The sequence below is a fragment of the Bos indicus genome, chromosome 2 (genome assembly GCF_029378745.1).
Source record: "Bos indicus isolate NIAB-ARS_2022 breed Sahiwal x Tharparkar chromosome 2, NIAB-ARS_B.indTharparkar_mat_pri_1.0, whole genome shotgun sequence".
In the NCBI taxonomy this organism is placed as follows: Eukaryota; Metazoa; Chordata; class Mammalia; order Artiodactyla; family Bovidae; genus Bos; species Bos indicus.
In genome coordinates this window covers 125,337,034-125,350,545 of record NC_091761.1, presented here as the reverse complement: position 1 = coordinate 125,350,545, position 13,512 = coordinate 125,337,034, and the positions used below count along the sequence as shown (strand labels likewise).

Genomic DNA, 13,512 nt, shown 5'->3' with positions numbered 1-13,512 from the left:
AATTTTCTGCAGCCACGTATTATTTTCATACATATGCAAGTTCCATTCGACTGTTCCTGCATTCAATTCAGTTCAGTTGCTCAGTCGTGTCTGACTCTTTGCGACCCCATGAATTGCAGGCCTCCTGTCCATCACCAACTCCCGGAGTTCACCCAAACTCATGTACATCAAGTCGGTGATGCCATCCAGCCATCTCATCCTCTGTCGCCCCCTCCTCCTCCTGCCCCCAATCCCTCCCAGCATCAGGGTCTTTTTCAGTGGGTCACCTCTTCACATGAGGTGGCCAAAGTATTGGAGTTTCAGCCTCAGCATCAGTCCTTCCAATGAACACCCAGGACTGATCTCCTTTAGAGTGGACTGGTTGGATCTCCTTGCAGTCCAAGGGACTCTCAAGAGTCTTCTCCAACACCGCAGTTCAAAAGCATCAATTCTTCAGCGCTCAGCTTTCTTCACAGTCCAACTCTCACACCCATACATGACCACTGGAAAACCATAGCCTTGACTAGACGGACCTTTGTTGGCAAAGTAATGTCTCTGCTTTTGAATATGCTATCTAGGTTGGTCATAACTTTCCTTCCAAGGAGTAAGTGTCTTTTAATTTCATGGCTGCAGTCACCATCTGCAGTGATTTTGGAGCCCAAAAAGATAAAGTCTGACACTGTTTCCACTGTTTCCCCATCTATTTCCCATGAAGTGATGGGACTAGATGCCATGATCTTCGTTTTCTGAATGTTGAGTTTTAAGCCAACTTTTTCACTCTCCTCTTTCACTTTCATCAAGAGGCTTTTTGTTCTGCATTAGTAATCTTAATCTATCACTTGTTTGCATTTCTTTTAAAAGTTTATATACAAGGTAAATTACATTTTTTCTTCCCTTTTTACTTTTTTTTCTTGCTTTTCCTTCACTTGGAGAACATTCTGACAAGACTTTAAAAACATTTTTTTAATTATTTTTTTTTCTCTTTTGGCTGACCAGGGATCAAACTCACACTCCTGCAATGGAAGCATGGAATCTTAACCATAGGACCACTGAGGAGGTCCAAGACGTTTTTTGAACTGTCCTTTATATTTTTTGGTTCTACCAGTTTATTGCTACCAACCCATCTCCCTCCACCCTCATGCACGCATGCTCAGTCATGTAATCCCATGGACTGCAGCCTGCCAAGCTCCTCTGTCCATGGACTTTTCCAGGCAAGAATACTGGAGTAGGTTGCCATTTCCTTCTCCATGAACAGTCCTTTTTTTAATGTCATGGAAACCAAAAAATTTTTTTGCTGAATATCTATTTTGAATTCAGTTCTGGAGTAAATATTACCAGTTTTGTTTCTTTACTATCTATTGTGACTCCCTCTCAGTTTTTAATCACAATCCACTTTTAAATTTATGCTTCTCTTCTTTCATTTTATCCTCTCATGTCTTCAAAAGATTGTTCTCTAACAGTTTTCATTGACCATATACTATCATATTCCTTTGTTGTTTTTTTTTTGGCCACACACATGACATGTGGGATCTTAGTTCCCTATTCAGGGATCAGACCCGAGAGCCCTGCAGTAGAAGTGCAGAATCTTAACCACTGGACTTCCAGGGAAGTCCTCTTATTTATTTTTTAAATATTGAGGCATATTTGATTTATTTTTCTCTTTTTCTTTATTAGCCTTCCGTATCATACAGAGAGAACCCATTACTTTATAGAATTAAAAAAACAACAACACATTTTTCTCATGGTTTTATACTTAGAAAATGCCTTAGTCTTTTTTAGTGTCCTATAAAATTCACAGCTTCCATCTCAATAGTTTATAGTTTGTCAAAATTATAACAAAAATCCTTCAATTTGAAGAAAATACAAGTTCATTCCTAGCTTTCCTTCCCTGAGAAATGCACGTTTTGATCATATTTGCTTATTGTTTGATGGGCAATGAACAGTGAGTGACCTCCAGGCACACCTTGTGGTTTATTGTTTCCAAAAGACATTCTTTTCTTTTCCTTATCATTTTATTGTGTTCTCCCTCTAAAATATACTTGAAAGAATAGACTTAACTCTCTGTGGCCTTTGAGGACAGATCCAGGACCAATGGATGAGACTGACAGGCAGATTTTGGCTCAACCTGAGAAAAGATGTTTTTGGAAACATTCCAAAAGCTATTAAGTTTTTGGAAAAGATGAGCTTCCTGGATAAATAGCAAGTTCCCTGTCTTTGGCGGTGTTTAGAAAGAGATTAGATCTGATTTTCTGCCTTAGTAACCTAGCCATCTTTTTTCATTTTGATTCCCAGCAATTCTTATTCATTAGGAGTTACAGAGTTAGACAGTACAGTCCCTAACACAGGAAAGACACAATGAGATTTGTCAGCAATTTATTGGTATGGGAAGAATCTTCCCTCAAGAAGCAGGTAGACTCAAAGCAATCTTGAGAATGAACAAAGCTGAAAGTGTCATGCTTTTTGATTGCAAACTGTACTACAAAGCTGCAGTAGTCAACAGTATGGTGTTAGGGACTTCCCTGGTGGAGCAGTATTTAAAAATCTGCCTTCCAATGCAGGGGACATGAATTCAATCCCTGGTTGAGGAATTAAGATCCCACATGCTGCTGGGCTACTGAGCCCACGCACTGCAACTAGAGAACCCTGCGTGCCATAACGAGGAGCCTGCACACCGCAGTGAAAGATCCCATGTGCCGCAGTAAGACCTGACTCAGCCAAAAACAAAACAAGAAGACAGAAACAGACACAGAGACTGATGGAACAGAATAAACAGCCCAGAAGCAAATCCACATTTATATGGGCAGTTACTCTGCAGCAGAGGAGGCAAGAGTATACAGTGGGGAAAAGATAGCCCCTTCACTGAATGGTGTTGGGAAACTAGACAGCTACATGCAAAAGAATCAAACTGGACTACTTTCTCACACTGCTTACAAAAATAACTCCAAGTAGACTAAAGACATAAATTTAAGACCTGAAAGCATTAAATTCCTAGAAGAAAACATAGGCTCTTTGACATTGGTCTTAGCAATTTTTTTTGGATATGTATCCTCAGGCCGTGTAGTCCTATTTACTTTTGCTTTTACAAAGGACTATATCAAACTCAAAAGCCTTTGCACAATGAAGGAAACTATCCATAAGATGAAAAGGCAACCCACTGAATGGGAGAAGATATTTGCAAATAATATATCCAATAACAGGTTAATATCCAAAATATACAAAAAGCTCAGATATTTTAACAACAACAAAAAAAGAAACAGTTCTATTTAAAAATGGGCAGAGGACCTGAATAGACATTTTTTTCAAAGAAAACATATAGATGCTCAATATCACTAATTATCGGGGAAATGCAAATCAAAATGGCAATGAGCTACTGCCTCACACGTATCAGAATGGCTATCGGATAAGTGTTGGCGAGGATGTGGAGACGATAGCACCCTTGTGCTCTCTTGGTAGGATTGTAAGTTGGTGAAGCAACTAGTATGGAGGCACCTTAAAAAATTAAAAATAGAATTGCCATATAATCCAGCAATTTCACTTCTAGTTATTTATCCAAAGAAAATAGAAACACTATTTCAAAAAGATACATACATCCCAGTGTTCACTGTAGCATTAGTTACAAGAGCCAGGGTAATGAAAGCAACCTAAGTGACTGTTGATAGACAAATACCTAAAAAAGCTATGGCATGTGTGGGGGTGTGTGTGTGTGTACACAAACAGTGAAATATTACTCAGTCATAAAAAACAAAATCTTGTTGTTTGCAACAACCTGGATGAACCTAGAGGATATTATGCTAAGTGAAATAAGTTGGAGAAAGACCAATACTGTGTGATCTCACATATATGTGAGTCTAAAATACAAAGCAAAATGCAACATAGGTGCAGAGAACAAACAGGTAGTTGCCAGAAGGCTGGGGGTGGGGGGATAGGCAAAACAGGTGAAGGAGATTAAGAGCTATAGCCCTCCAGTTATATAATCAATAAGTCATGGGGATGTGACATACAACATAAAGAATGTAGTCAATAATAATTTCATATGGGCGGACGTTTACTAGACTTAGAGTGATTACGATATATGCAAATACCAAATTATGTATGAAACTAACATAATATTGTATGTCAATTATATTTCAGTTAAAAAGCAGGTAGAGCACATTAGCCCATTACTCCATTTCATTTGTCACTCTGGTTATGGGTTTAAATAGATTCTGTTGGGTTGAGGGAAGACAGTCCCTCGGCAAGGTTGGAAACTGGTGGAGACTATGATGGATCCTTTTAATATTTTCTCCTACATGCCTTGTTTTATTATTTTACATGTTGTTTTTGTTACCCAGTAATTCTGCATATTTATCAGTTAGCAAAGCAGTGATCCATTGTTCCTCTGACATCCTTCTCATATGCTTCGTGTAGACTGAGGGCAGAATATTTCTATCAATGGACTGTCTTCCCATTCTAGCCATAGAAACACTTAACTTGGTAACTATGAGGAGGTTTGTCCAGCAGTTCACCATGTTATTTGGAGTTTCTACCTGTGTAGAAAATTGATGGTTATTAGATGTTGTTTAAGGTGTAGGAAAGATCCAACAGCAAGGGGCATCTGGTAGTTGCTATATTGATATAGGGTGTTGGGAATCAGTATTGCAGTTTTCTAGGAAAAACTGGTTTGTGTTTTACTTTACAGGTTGCCCTGTGAAAAGTAGAGAGTTTCTTTTGGGTAGGTCTCTAGAGAAGGGTAGGATTTAACTCTCTTGGCAGTGATTTCTTAATTTGTATGGGTCTAAGACACTTCTGAACAGACGAAGGAGAGCCTCAGATCCCCATCCTAGAAACCACCCCATTGTATGTATACATAAAATTGCATATACAATCTCAGGGGCTTACAAATTCCCTGAAACTTTCCTGGTTAAGACACTCGACTAAAAGGACAGAGTTCACCTGGCACTTGCACAAAATGTAGTGCTCAGAGACCATCATAGGGAGGACTCTGTTGAAGAGCCAGGTTGTGATATTACTTTGCAGTTTGCCGCCTTTTTGTTCCTTTCCTAACTAAATATCACAGAATTCTTGATACTGGAAGTGACAGGGCACAGGCCAATTGTAGTAGGGGAAGTTGGCTTCTTTCCTGTTAATTTCATCTTCTTTTTTTTAATCACTTTTTAAAAAGATTGTACCTGAGGTGGAAAGCAGCAGCTTCTCAGCAGATGTACCACAGCATGGGCTTTGGAGCAGAAAACAAAGAGTCAAAATCTCTTTGGGGATCTTTAAAGAAAAATGCATGAAATTACAATTTATCCAGATTCTAGGGAAATTATCTAATCACAAAAAATTATGACTCTCACCCACAATAACTAGGGATCCTCAGTGAACCTGAAACAAAATATCTTTGGCTCTTATGAGGTGACATTTATTTTAGTCCCGAATGTGAACAAAGATGGGCTTTCTAGGTGGCGCTAGTGGTAAACAGCCCACCTGCCAGTGCAGGGGACATAGGAGACATGGGTTCGATCCCTGGGTTGGGAAGATCCCCTGGAGGAGGGCATGGCCACACACTCTGATAGTCTTGCCTGGAGAATCCCCATGGATGGGAACTTGACAGTCTGCAGTCCATAGGGTTGCAGAGTTGGACACGACTGAAGTGACTTAGCACGCATGCACAGCATGCATGTGAGCAGAGATGCTGCAGGAATGCTGCAGGTTGTGGCTTTGGTTGGTATAGTTATCTGATGGCCACCTTGCTTGTGCAGTTTAGCAAATGCCCTCAAGTTGAACGTGTATTGTGCTTGATGGCTGGGATTCAACTAGTTGCTTCTGCTCCTGAAGTTGCAGTCAAGTGGCCTGTAATGTGACCTCAGGTAGAAAAAAGTTTGTGCATCCAACTGATATTTTCCCCCTCCATTTTTCCCCTCAGCTTTTCCCCAGATCTGGCTCTGGACTCACCAGGCACTGACCACTTTGTCATCATTGCCCAACTGAAGGAAGAAGTAGCCACTCTGAAGAAGATGCTGCATCAAAAGGATCAAATGATTTTAGAGAAAGAGAAGAAGGTACTGCTTAGTTAGTGCTTCTCAGGTCAGAATGAGGCAAGCGGGTGAGATATGTGGTATAGGGCACGATGCTAACTGTTTAATGGATGTTTGTTGGATACATACCACTGAAGCTCTGAGAGAGAGAATCCACTGGCAAGGTTGGGATGTCCTAGGGAGCAGCTTGCTGTCTGCCAGGATCGTGGCATGGCATTACTGTTGTCAATCCCCTTCCATCAAGTAGTTTAGAGGGTTGATTTTTCTTTCTTTTGTTTGGAAGAAGCTTCCACTTCTAAGGGAGGACTGAAGTTCACTAAGCTTGCAGAGATGATGTGTAAAACCACGGTGTCCACCTCTTATTTCATAGTGGGGCATATAGCAGAGTACTACTCTTCTCAGCATAAGCTGTTCAGGGAGCTTGTAATCAGAGGGTGCTGAGTGAGCATGGAGTTGGGACAAGAGGAAGTAGTTACATAATTGGAATTTTTAATGCTCTCAGGCTAGGGGAACCTGATGCCTCCACCTCTATTATTGGGATGGCTGTGTCCAGGGAACAGTAGTACTCAAAATATGTAGATCAAGTCTGCCTCGTCCCCAGACAATATTCCAGTAGGCCTTCCTGTAGTCACTACATCACTTTGTTTCCATTGGTGACAACTCCCTTACTGAGTGACCTATCCTCTAAGCTCGTTATTATCTTCAGTGAAGTCTTAGTAGAGTCATATTCCCCTCTTTAGGGGAATTTTTTTATGTCCTTTTTCTGATTCATTCTATTATTTCTTACTTTCAGATTCTTAGAGAATGTCTCGTTTCTGCCTTATTATTCTAATAACTAATAATAATAGTTAACTTTTATTGGATGCTTTGGCCTGCTATGCAGGAAACTGGGGTTCGGTTCCTGTGTCGGGAAGATCCCCTGGAGAAGGGAATGGCAACTCACTTCAGTATTCTTGCCTAGAGAATCCCATGGACAGAAGAGTCCATGGGGTCGTAAAGAGTCAGACACGACGGAGCGACTAACACGCCTCTATCTGCCTATCCCTATTCTAAGGGCTTTATATGTATTAACTCATTTATCCCCATATCACTTTGAGGTAGGAATTATTATCATCATTCATAGATAACAGTGCCTTCAGTGTTTTTCCCCATAGGGTTCCTTCCGCTAGCTCTGTTTTCTCCCTGAGGCTGTATGTTGTTTTGCACTGTGTTCAGAATCCTATGATGAGTGCTAACAAAGACATTTATGTTAAAACATTTTTGTAACTTTATTTTTGGTTGCAGTGGGTCTTTGTTGTGGTGCGTGGGCTTTTTGTCATTCTGGTGGCTTCTCGTTGTAGAGCACGTCTGTAGGTGCTAGGCTTCAGTAGTTGCGGCACACAGGCTCAGAAGTTACGGCTCATGGGCTCAGAAGCTGTGGTGGAAGGGCTTAGTTGCTCCACGACATGTGTAATCTTCCCAGACCAGGGATTGAATCGGTGTCCCCTCCATTGGCAGACAGATTCCCATCTACTGGGCCACCAAGGAAGTCCTGCAGTGTTAAAATCTTTATGTGCATTCTTTGTATCTGATTCCTACCTCATCTTACGGATGAGGAAATGGACCGAAAGAGAGTAGACGACCCATCCAAATCACACAGCTGGTGAAAGGCAGAACAAAGGAATGAACCCAGATCTTTCTGACCCTCCCATTCTTTCTACTGAGCTGTGTTTCTACTCTTCCAGTAAGGTGGAAGTTCGTGGGAAGAGACCAGTATTCTTTTCACTTTACTACATGACTCTCAGATGAAAGCAGACCCAAGTATATTTTCTTTATGAACTAGATCAGAATGGCACATTAAAGACAGGATTTTTGCAAAATAGAGACAAAATGAATACTCGTCTCTAGTGCTTTGCAGTCGCAAGATCTTAATTCCCTTACCTACAGTAGTGACAGCACCGAGTTCTAACCACTGGATCTCCAGGGAATTCCTGCAAAGTTAGGGTCTGAAAGGAGCAAAAACAAACAGTAGGTTGTTTCCCATAACTTTCAGGATCAAGATCACATTCCTTGGCTGGAACACAGGCTCTTCCGCATCATGCCTTCCTATCTGTGGCCTCATCTCCCGACACTCATCAGTCATCTGAATAAGTTCTCCATTATCTGGCACTCTGCTTGTGCCCATACTGTTCCCTTTGCTTGGATGCCCTTTTCCGTACCTCATGTACCAGTTGCTACTTGTATCTCAAAACTTAGCTCACACCTCATTTCTCTGATTTAGTACCTCTTCTCTGTGCTCCTTGAATAGCATAGTCAATAGAAGAAGGCCTGGAGTTTGAATTCTGACTCTGCTACTTGCTAACCACTTTACTTAATCCTTCCTAAGCCTTGATGTTCCCATGTATAAAATGGGAAGAATAATGCTACTATCCCACAGGGTTATCATAGGATTGGATAAAATAATATAATCAAACAGTTTGCCTGGAACAGGGCAAAAATTCAGTAAATGACAGCAGCTGTTATTTTCATGGCTTCTCTCAAACTGTCAGTCATATTTGTTATAATCATTGATTTACTTGGAGTTGAGAATTCGAAAGATTATTGCCTATATTGAGTACATGAAATATCTAAAACCTTCTAGCAAGTGGTCAGTAGCGGACATGCTAATGCAGAATTTTGTGTAATTTTCAGGAAATCACTAGAAAAAAATAGGATACACAGTTCCTTGGCTTTGATTTAGGTATGGCTCTTTAGGAGAGCCCTGGGTTTCATTAATTTAGGGGACTATTTAGCTCTCTGGTACCAAAACATTTTTCATTGCACAGAAATTTCTTCTGGTCACTCTGCCTTTTTTTCCCCCCTCAGATCACAGAGTTGAAGGCTGATTTTCAATACCAAGAATCTCAGATGAGAGCCAAAATGAACCAGATGGAGAAAACCCACAAAGAAGTCACAGAACAATTGCAGGTAATTCTGCTTATTTAATATGGTAACTCTGGTGTATTTCAGTTCAGTTCAGTTGCTCAGTCATGTCAGACTTTTTGCGACCCCATGAATTGCAGCACGCCAGGCCTCCCTGTCCATCACCAACTCCTGGAGTTCACTCAAACTTACGTCCATCAAGTCGGTGATGCCATCCAGCCATCTCATCCTCTGTCATCCCCTTCTCCTGCCCCCAATCCCTCCCAGCATCAGGATCTTTTCCAGTGAGTCAACTCTTCGCATGAGGTGGCCAAAGTCCTAGAGTTTCAGCTTTAGCATCATTCCTTTCAAAGAACACCCAGGACTGATCTCCTTTAGTATGACTGGTTGGATCTCCTTGCAGTCCAAGGGACTCTGAAGAGTCTTCTCCAACACCACAGTTCAAAAGCATCAATTCTTCGGCGCTCAGCTTTCTTGACAGTCCAACTCTCACATCCATACATGACTACTGGAAAAACCATAGCTTTGACTAGACGGACCTTTGTTGGCAAAGTAATGTTTCTGCTTTTGAATATGCTATCTAGGTTGGTCATAACTTTCCTTCCAAGGAGTAAGCGTCTTTTAATTTCATGGCTGCAGTCACCATCTGCAGTGATTTTAGAGCCCAAAAAAATAAAGTCAGACACTATTTCCACTGTTTCCCCATCTTGGTATTTTAAGTGATCTCTTAGATTTCTTTTTTCCTCAGAGATTTGACATGTCGATTGACATATTAAATCACCTTATAGATGACTTTTATTATTTTCTCTTGGATATGTTCTAATCTTTTTACCTCAAAAAACAGTGGAATTAATAAATGTGTTCTTTGATTTTTGGATAAACCAGATGTGATTCCAGATGTCTAAATTGTAAATTCTGTTTATCCAGCACACTAAGGCACTCCATGGTTTGTTTGTGTTGCATAGAGCATCCGTTTGTAATAGTGGATCCCAGGAGATGCAAGTACACTGATTAACTTCCAGCAAATACTTTTCTTCCCTCCCAACCAAACCCTAGAGCTTTTCTGTTGTTTTCTGCCTCTAGACTTTGTTCACCTCTTCCTGACCTCTACATTGTCTCCCTTAGCATCTGCATGAAAAACATCCTGTCCTGCGAAAACTTCCTTCGCTCACTGATTTTTTTTTTTTAAGGCCAAAAACCGAGAGCTCCTGAAGCAGGCAGCTGCCTTATCCAAGAGCAAGAAGTCAGAGAAGTCAGGAGCTATAACCTCTCCATGAAAGACCACAAGAACGCTCCCGGCAACAGCAAATGGATTCCTCGGTTAGGGTGGCAACCTGGCTGTTCTCTGGGAATTGCAATCTTCCTTAAGAAATCTCTATATTATTACAGTTATCCTTCTTTGTGTGACTGCGTTGGGCTGAATGGAAACACCTGGTTTGTGCTGTGTTATGACTGCATGCTTGAATGTTTGGGGTTTCAAGCTCCCATCTCCTCTTATTCTCTCACTCCCCTCTCTACCCCGCAGCCCTTCTCTCAGTACTATTGTCTCTCTTTTGCTACTTTTTTTTCCCCCTTTTTGTGGTGGTCACTGCTCAGTGTTATGTGCAGAATGATTTTTTTTTTTTGTCCATCATTGCATCCTGCCATACCCATGAGCAAGCAGTTTGGCATTAATTACATATCACTGCCACCCTCTGAACTTTGAAAACTGCCACCTTAAGACTTGGTACAATGGAAGAGACTTTTTCTCTCCAATAAACCTTTTGCTTCAGGGTATACCCTTGGGTTTTTTTCCAGGTATATTATGTATGAACTTTGTACTATGTATAGCCAGAGTTTTATTTATTTTTTAAAAAAAGAAACTTTTTCTTGATAAAGGAATAATGGTAGCCTAGCTTGTTCTTCTTGTAAAAGTGATGCTTCTTTTTTAAAAAAAAGTACTACTCTCTAGCTTTTAGTGAAAGAATCAGATCTTTTCTTTCTTGTTACCTTGGAGTCTTAAAACTGATTGCTAAGGTGAAACAATTCAATATATAAGTATGGAGTTAAGTGCCTTTTGGAGGGTTTCTTGGAAGAGCATGTAAGAAGATACTTAAGGGAGGTAGCAAAGATTTGGAGAGTCTGTCTTTCTAAGTAAGGACAGAAAGAAAGGTTGTCCAGGTTGTACTGGACACTTCCCTCTCCCTCCCCTTTCTTGATTGTTTTATGTGACTGATTTTAAATTCTCACACTGCCACCTCTTTTTAAAAAAAAAGACAAACGCTCTTATATCAGTTGTCATACTGGGCCATTGTCAGATAGCTTTTTTTAAAATGATTCAAAATGGGATAAGATTTGGACTACAAAGCATTTTGGAAGTTAGTATGAGCTGCTCAAGAATGGACTCTGAGTGTGACTGGAAGAATGATATCCCTGTATGTACTGTCTCCCCACTCTTCCTCACCCACTGCCGCCTATACACTCCCTGCTTTTAATGGAAATGTGTTGAAAACAGGTGCTTCTCAAAAGCAGCTTGGCCCCAACCTGAATTGTGTCCTGTTTTCCCTTCTTGACCCAGTAGGCACATGGATTTACTTTTCATGTCAGAGGATAGATTTGCATTTCTAGCCATACTCTCAGGTCCTCTGTGATGTTTGTGAAAGAAATTAGAGATGTGTGGTGTGCCATGAAACAGTAAAACCAGCTACTTTGGAATCCTTTAACGCAGGGGGCGATACTGGAGTTAGAGGTAATCATAAGGGCAGATGACATTTGTACCTCAGACTACCAGAAGTGCAGCAGTAAGTTTAACTTACTAGGCATTTTCCAGGAGCAAAGGCTTCTAATTGGTGAACATTCTCACGAGTGGAGCCATGCACTTAATTGGACAGAGACATGGAAATGAGTGGCTTCCTTCAGATACGAGGAACAATGGACCATGTTGCTTATCACTCTGGTAGGGGATGTAATTTTCTCTTCTAAGCAAGGGAAATGGCAGTGCTAAATAGTTTTGTAACTTTTTGAATGAGAAAATTTTAGGTAAAGACAACCTGTCAGATAATATTTTTCAGATGCATTTACATTGACTATGGGGAAAAGATTGTGAAAAAAGTTGCAGTCATGGGTTTTTTTTTTTTTAAATTTTAAAGACTTGAGAAATTCTGTTACCTGAAGTGACAATGTAAAAACATATTTAGTTTTATACTAAATCTTTTTTTTAAGGTCTTGGCATTTAATATAAAGCAAATCCATACATTTTCTAACTTTCCACGAGTTCCAAAAAGAGAAGGAAGAAACCTCTGTCTTGAAATTTTGGTTTTTAAAAATCATGATACTGTTTTACCATAAAATTGAGTAGCTAACTTTTGGTAACACCTTTTGTTTATTTGTATGTTTGTAATAATGGACATTTTAAAACACAGGAATGTTTTGGTTTGTACAGACTTTGAAAAATGTGTGTTAATAAAAATTCATATGGACTCAAGTATAATTATTGCTTTGTTTGTTTTTTTTCATTTATTTCTTGCTGGTTCACCAATAGACATATCCCATAATCCCCTTCAACCTAGAAAAGAGTCAGTTTGTCTTGCTTGTAGACTTTAAACAATTAAAAGCCTAATGGCGCTAATAGGGAGTTTTATGTCCATCAGAGAATAAACGAATTTCTTTCTTCTGTGATTGTATTTATTCAGTTCAGTTGCTTGCTTATAAGTACTGGTGGGCACTGAGTATACAGCAGGGAAGACAATTGACGAACTTACTCTCCTCATGAGGCTCCCATTTAATAGAATATTGAATGAATATAGAATATATGAATATAGAAATTAATAGAACAATAGAATGCCATTGTTCCTTGATTTTATATTTACAATTATTATTCACAATACAGGATGAATCTTCATACGGTATGAATGAAAGGTTTTTGATATGCCATCTCAAGGACAGGAATGTGTTGGTTTGAAACCCTGGCGCTAGTAGGTTTCTAAATCAGTAAGTGCCTTTCAAACATCATTGTCACATCCTGATCATTCTCTTCTGTAGGCTCAATGACAGCATATTTTCTCTAAATAGAGATAGCTTTATAGGTGCTATGGTCTGAATGTTTATTCCTGCTCTCCCTCCTTGCCAGGGGCTTCCTCGGTGGCTCAGCTGGTAAAGAATCTGCTTGCAGTGCAGGAGCCCCGTGTTTGATCCCTGGGTGGGTAAGATCCTCTGGGGAAGGGAATGGCTACCCACTCCAGTATTCTTGCCTGGAGAATTCCATGGACAGAGGAGCCTGGCGAGCTACAGTCCATGGGGTCGCAAAGACTCAGGACTGAGTGACTAACACATGCACCCTGCCAAATTCATGTGTTGAGATCTTAATGCCTAGAGATGGTAGAAGGTGGGACCTTTGAGAGATACTTTGGTTCTGCCCTCATGAATGGGCTTAGTGTCCTTATAATGGAGGTGTCAAAGATATCCCTTACCCCTTCTACCATTTGAGGACAGAGCCAGAAGGTGCCCGCTATGCATCTGGAAGAGGGCCCTCAGTAGAGTGCAGCCAAGCTGGCCTCTTGATCTGGGACTTCCTAGCCACTAGAAATGTGAAAAATAAATTTCTGTTGTTTAATAAGCTACCCAGTCTGTGATATTT

General features: G+C 40.3%; 1 protein-coding gene across 2 annotated transcripts in view; it reads left to right on the top strand.

Annotated features, from left to right (window-relative positions):
* FAM76A (family with sequence similarity 76 member A) overlaps positions 1-12,366 on the top strand; it is a 32,579-nt gene extending 20,213 nt beyond the window's left edge. For both annotated transcript variants that reach the window (XM_019980245.2, XM_019980238.2), the window contains 3 exons: positions 5,885-6,020; positions 8,841-8,942; positions 10,088-12,366. In XM_019980245.2, coding sequence (XP_019835804.1) covers positions 5,885-6,020; positions 8,841-8,942; positions 10,088-10,174 — 325 coding nt within the window. In that variant the 3' untranslated portion in view covers positions 10,175-12,366. The remainder of the gene's footprint in view (positions 1-5,884; positions 6,021-8,840; positions 8,943-10,087) is intronic.
* Positions 12,367-13,512: the final 1,146 nt, after the last annotated feature.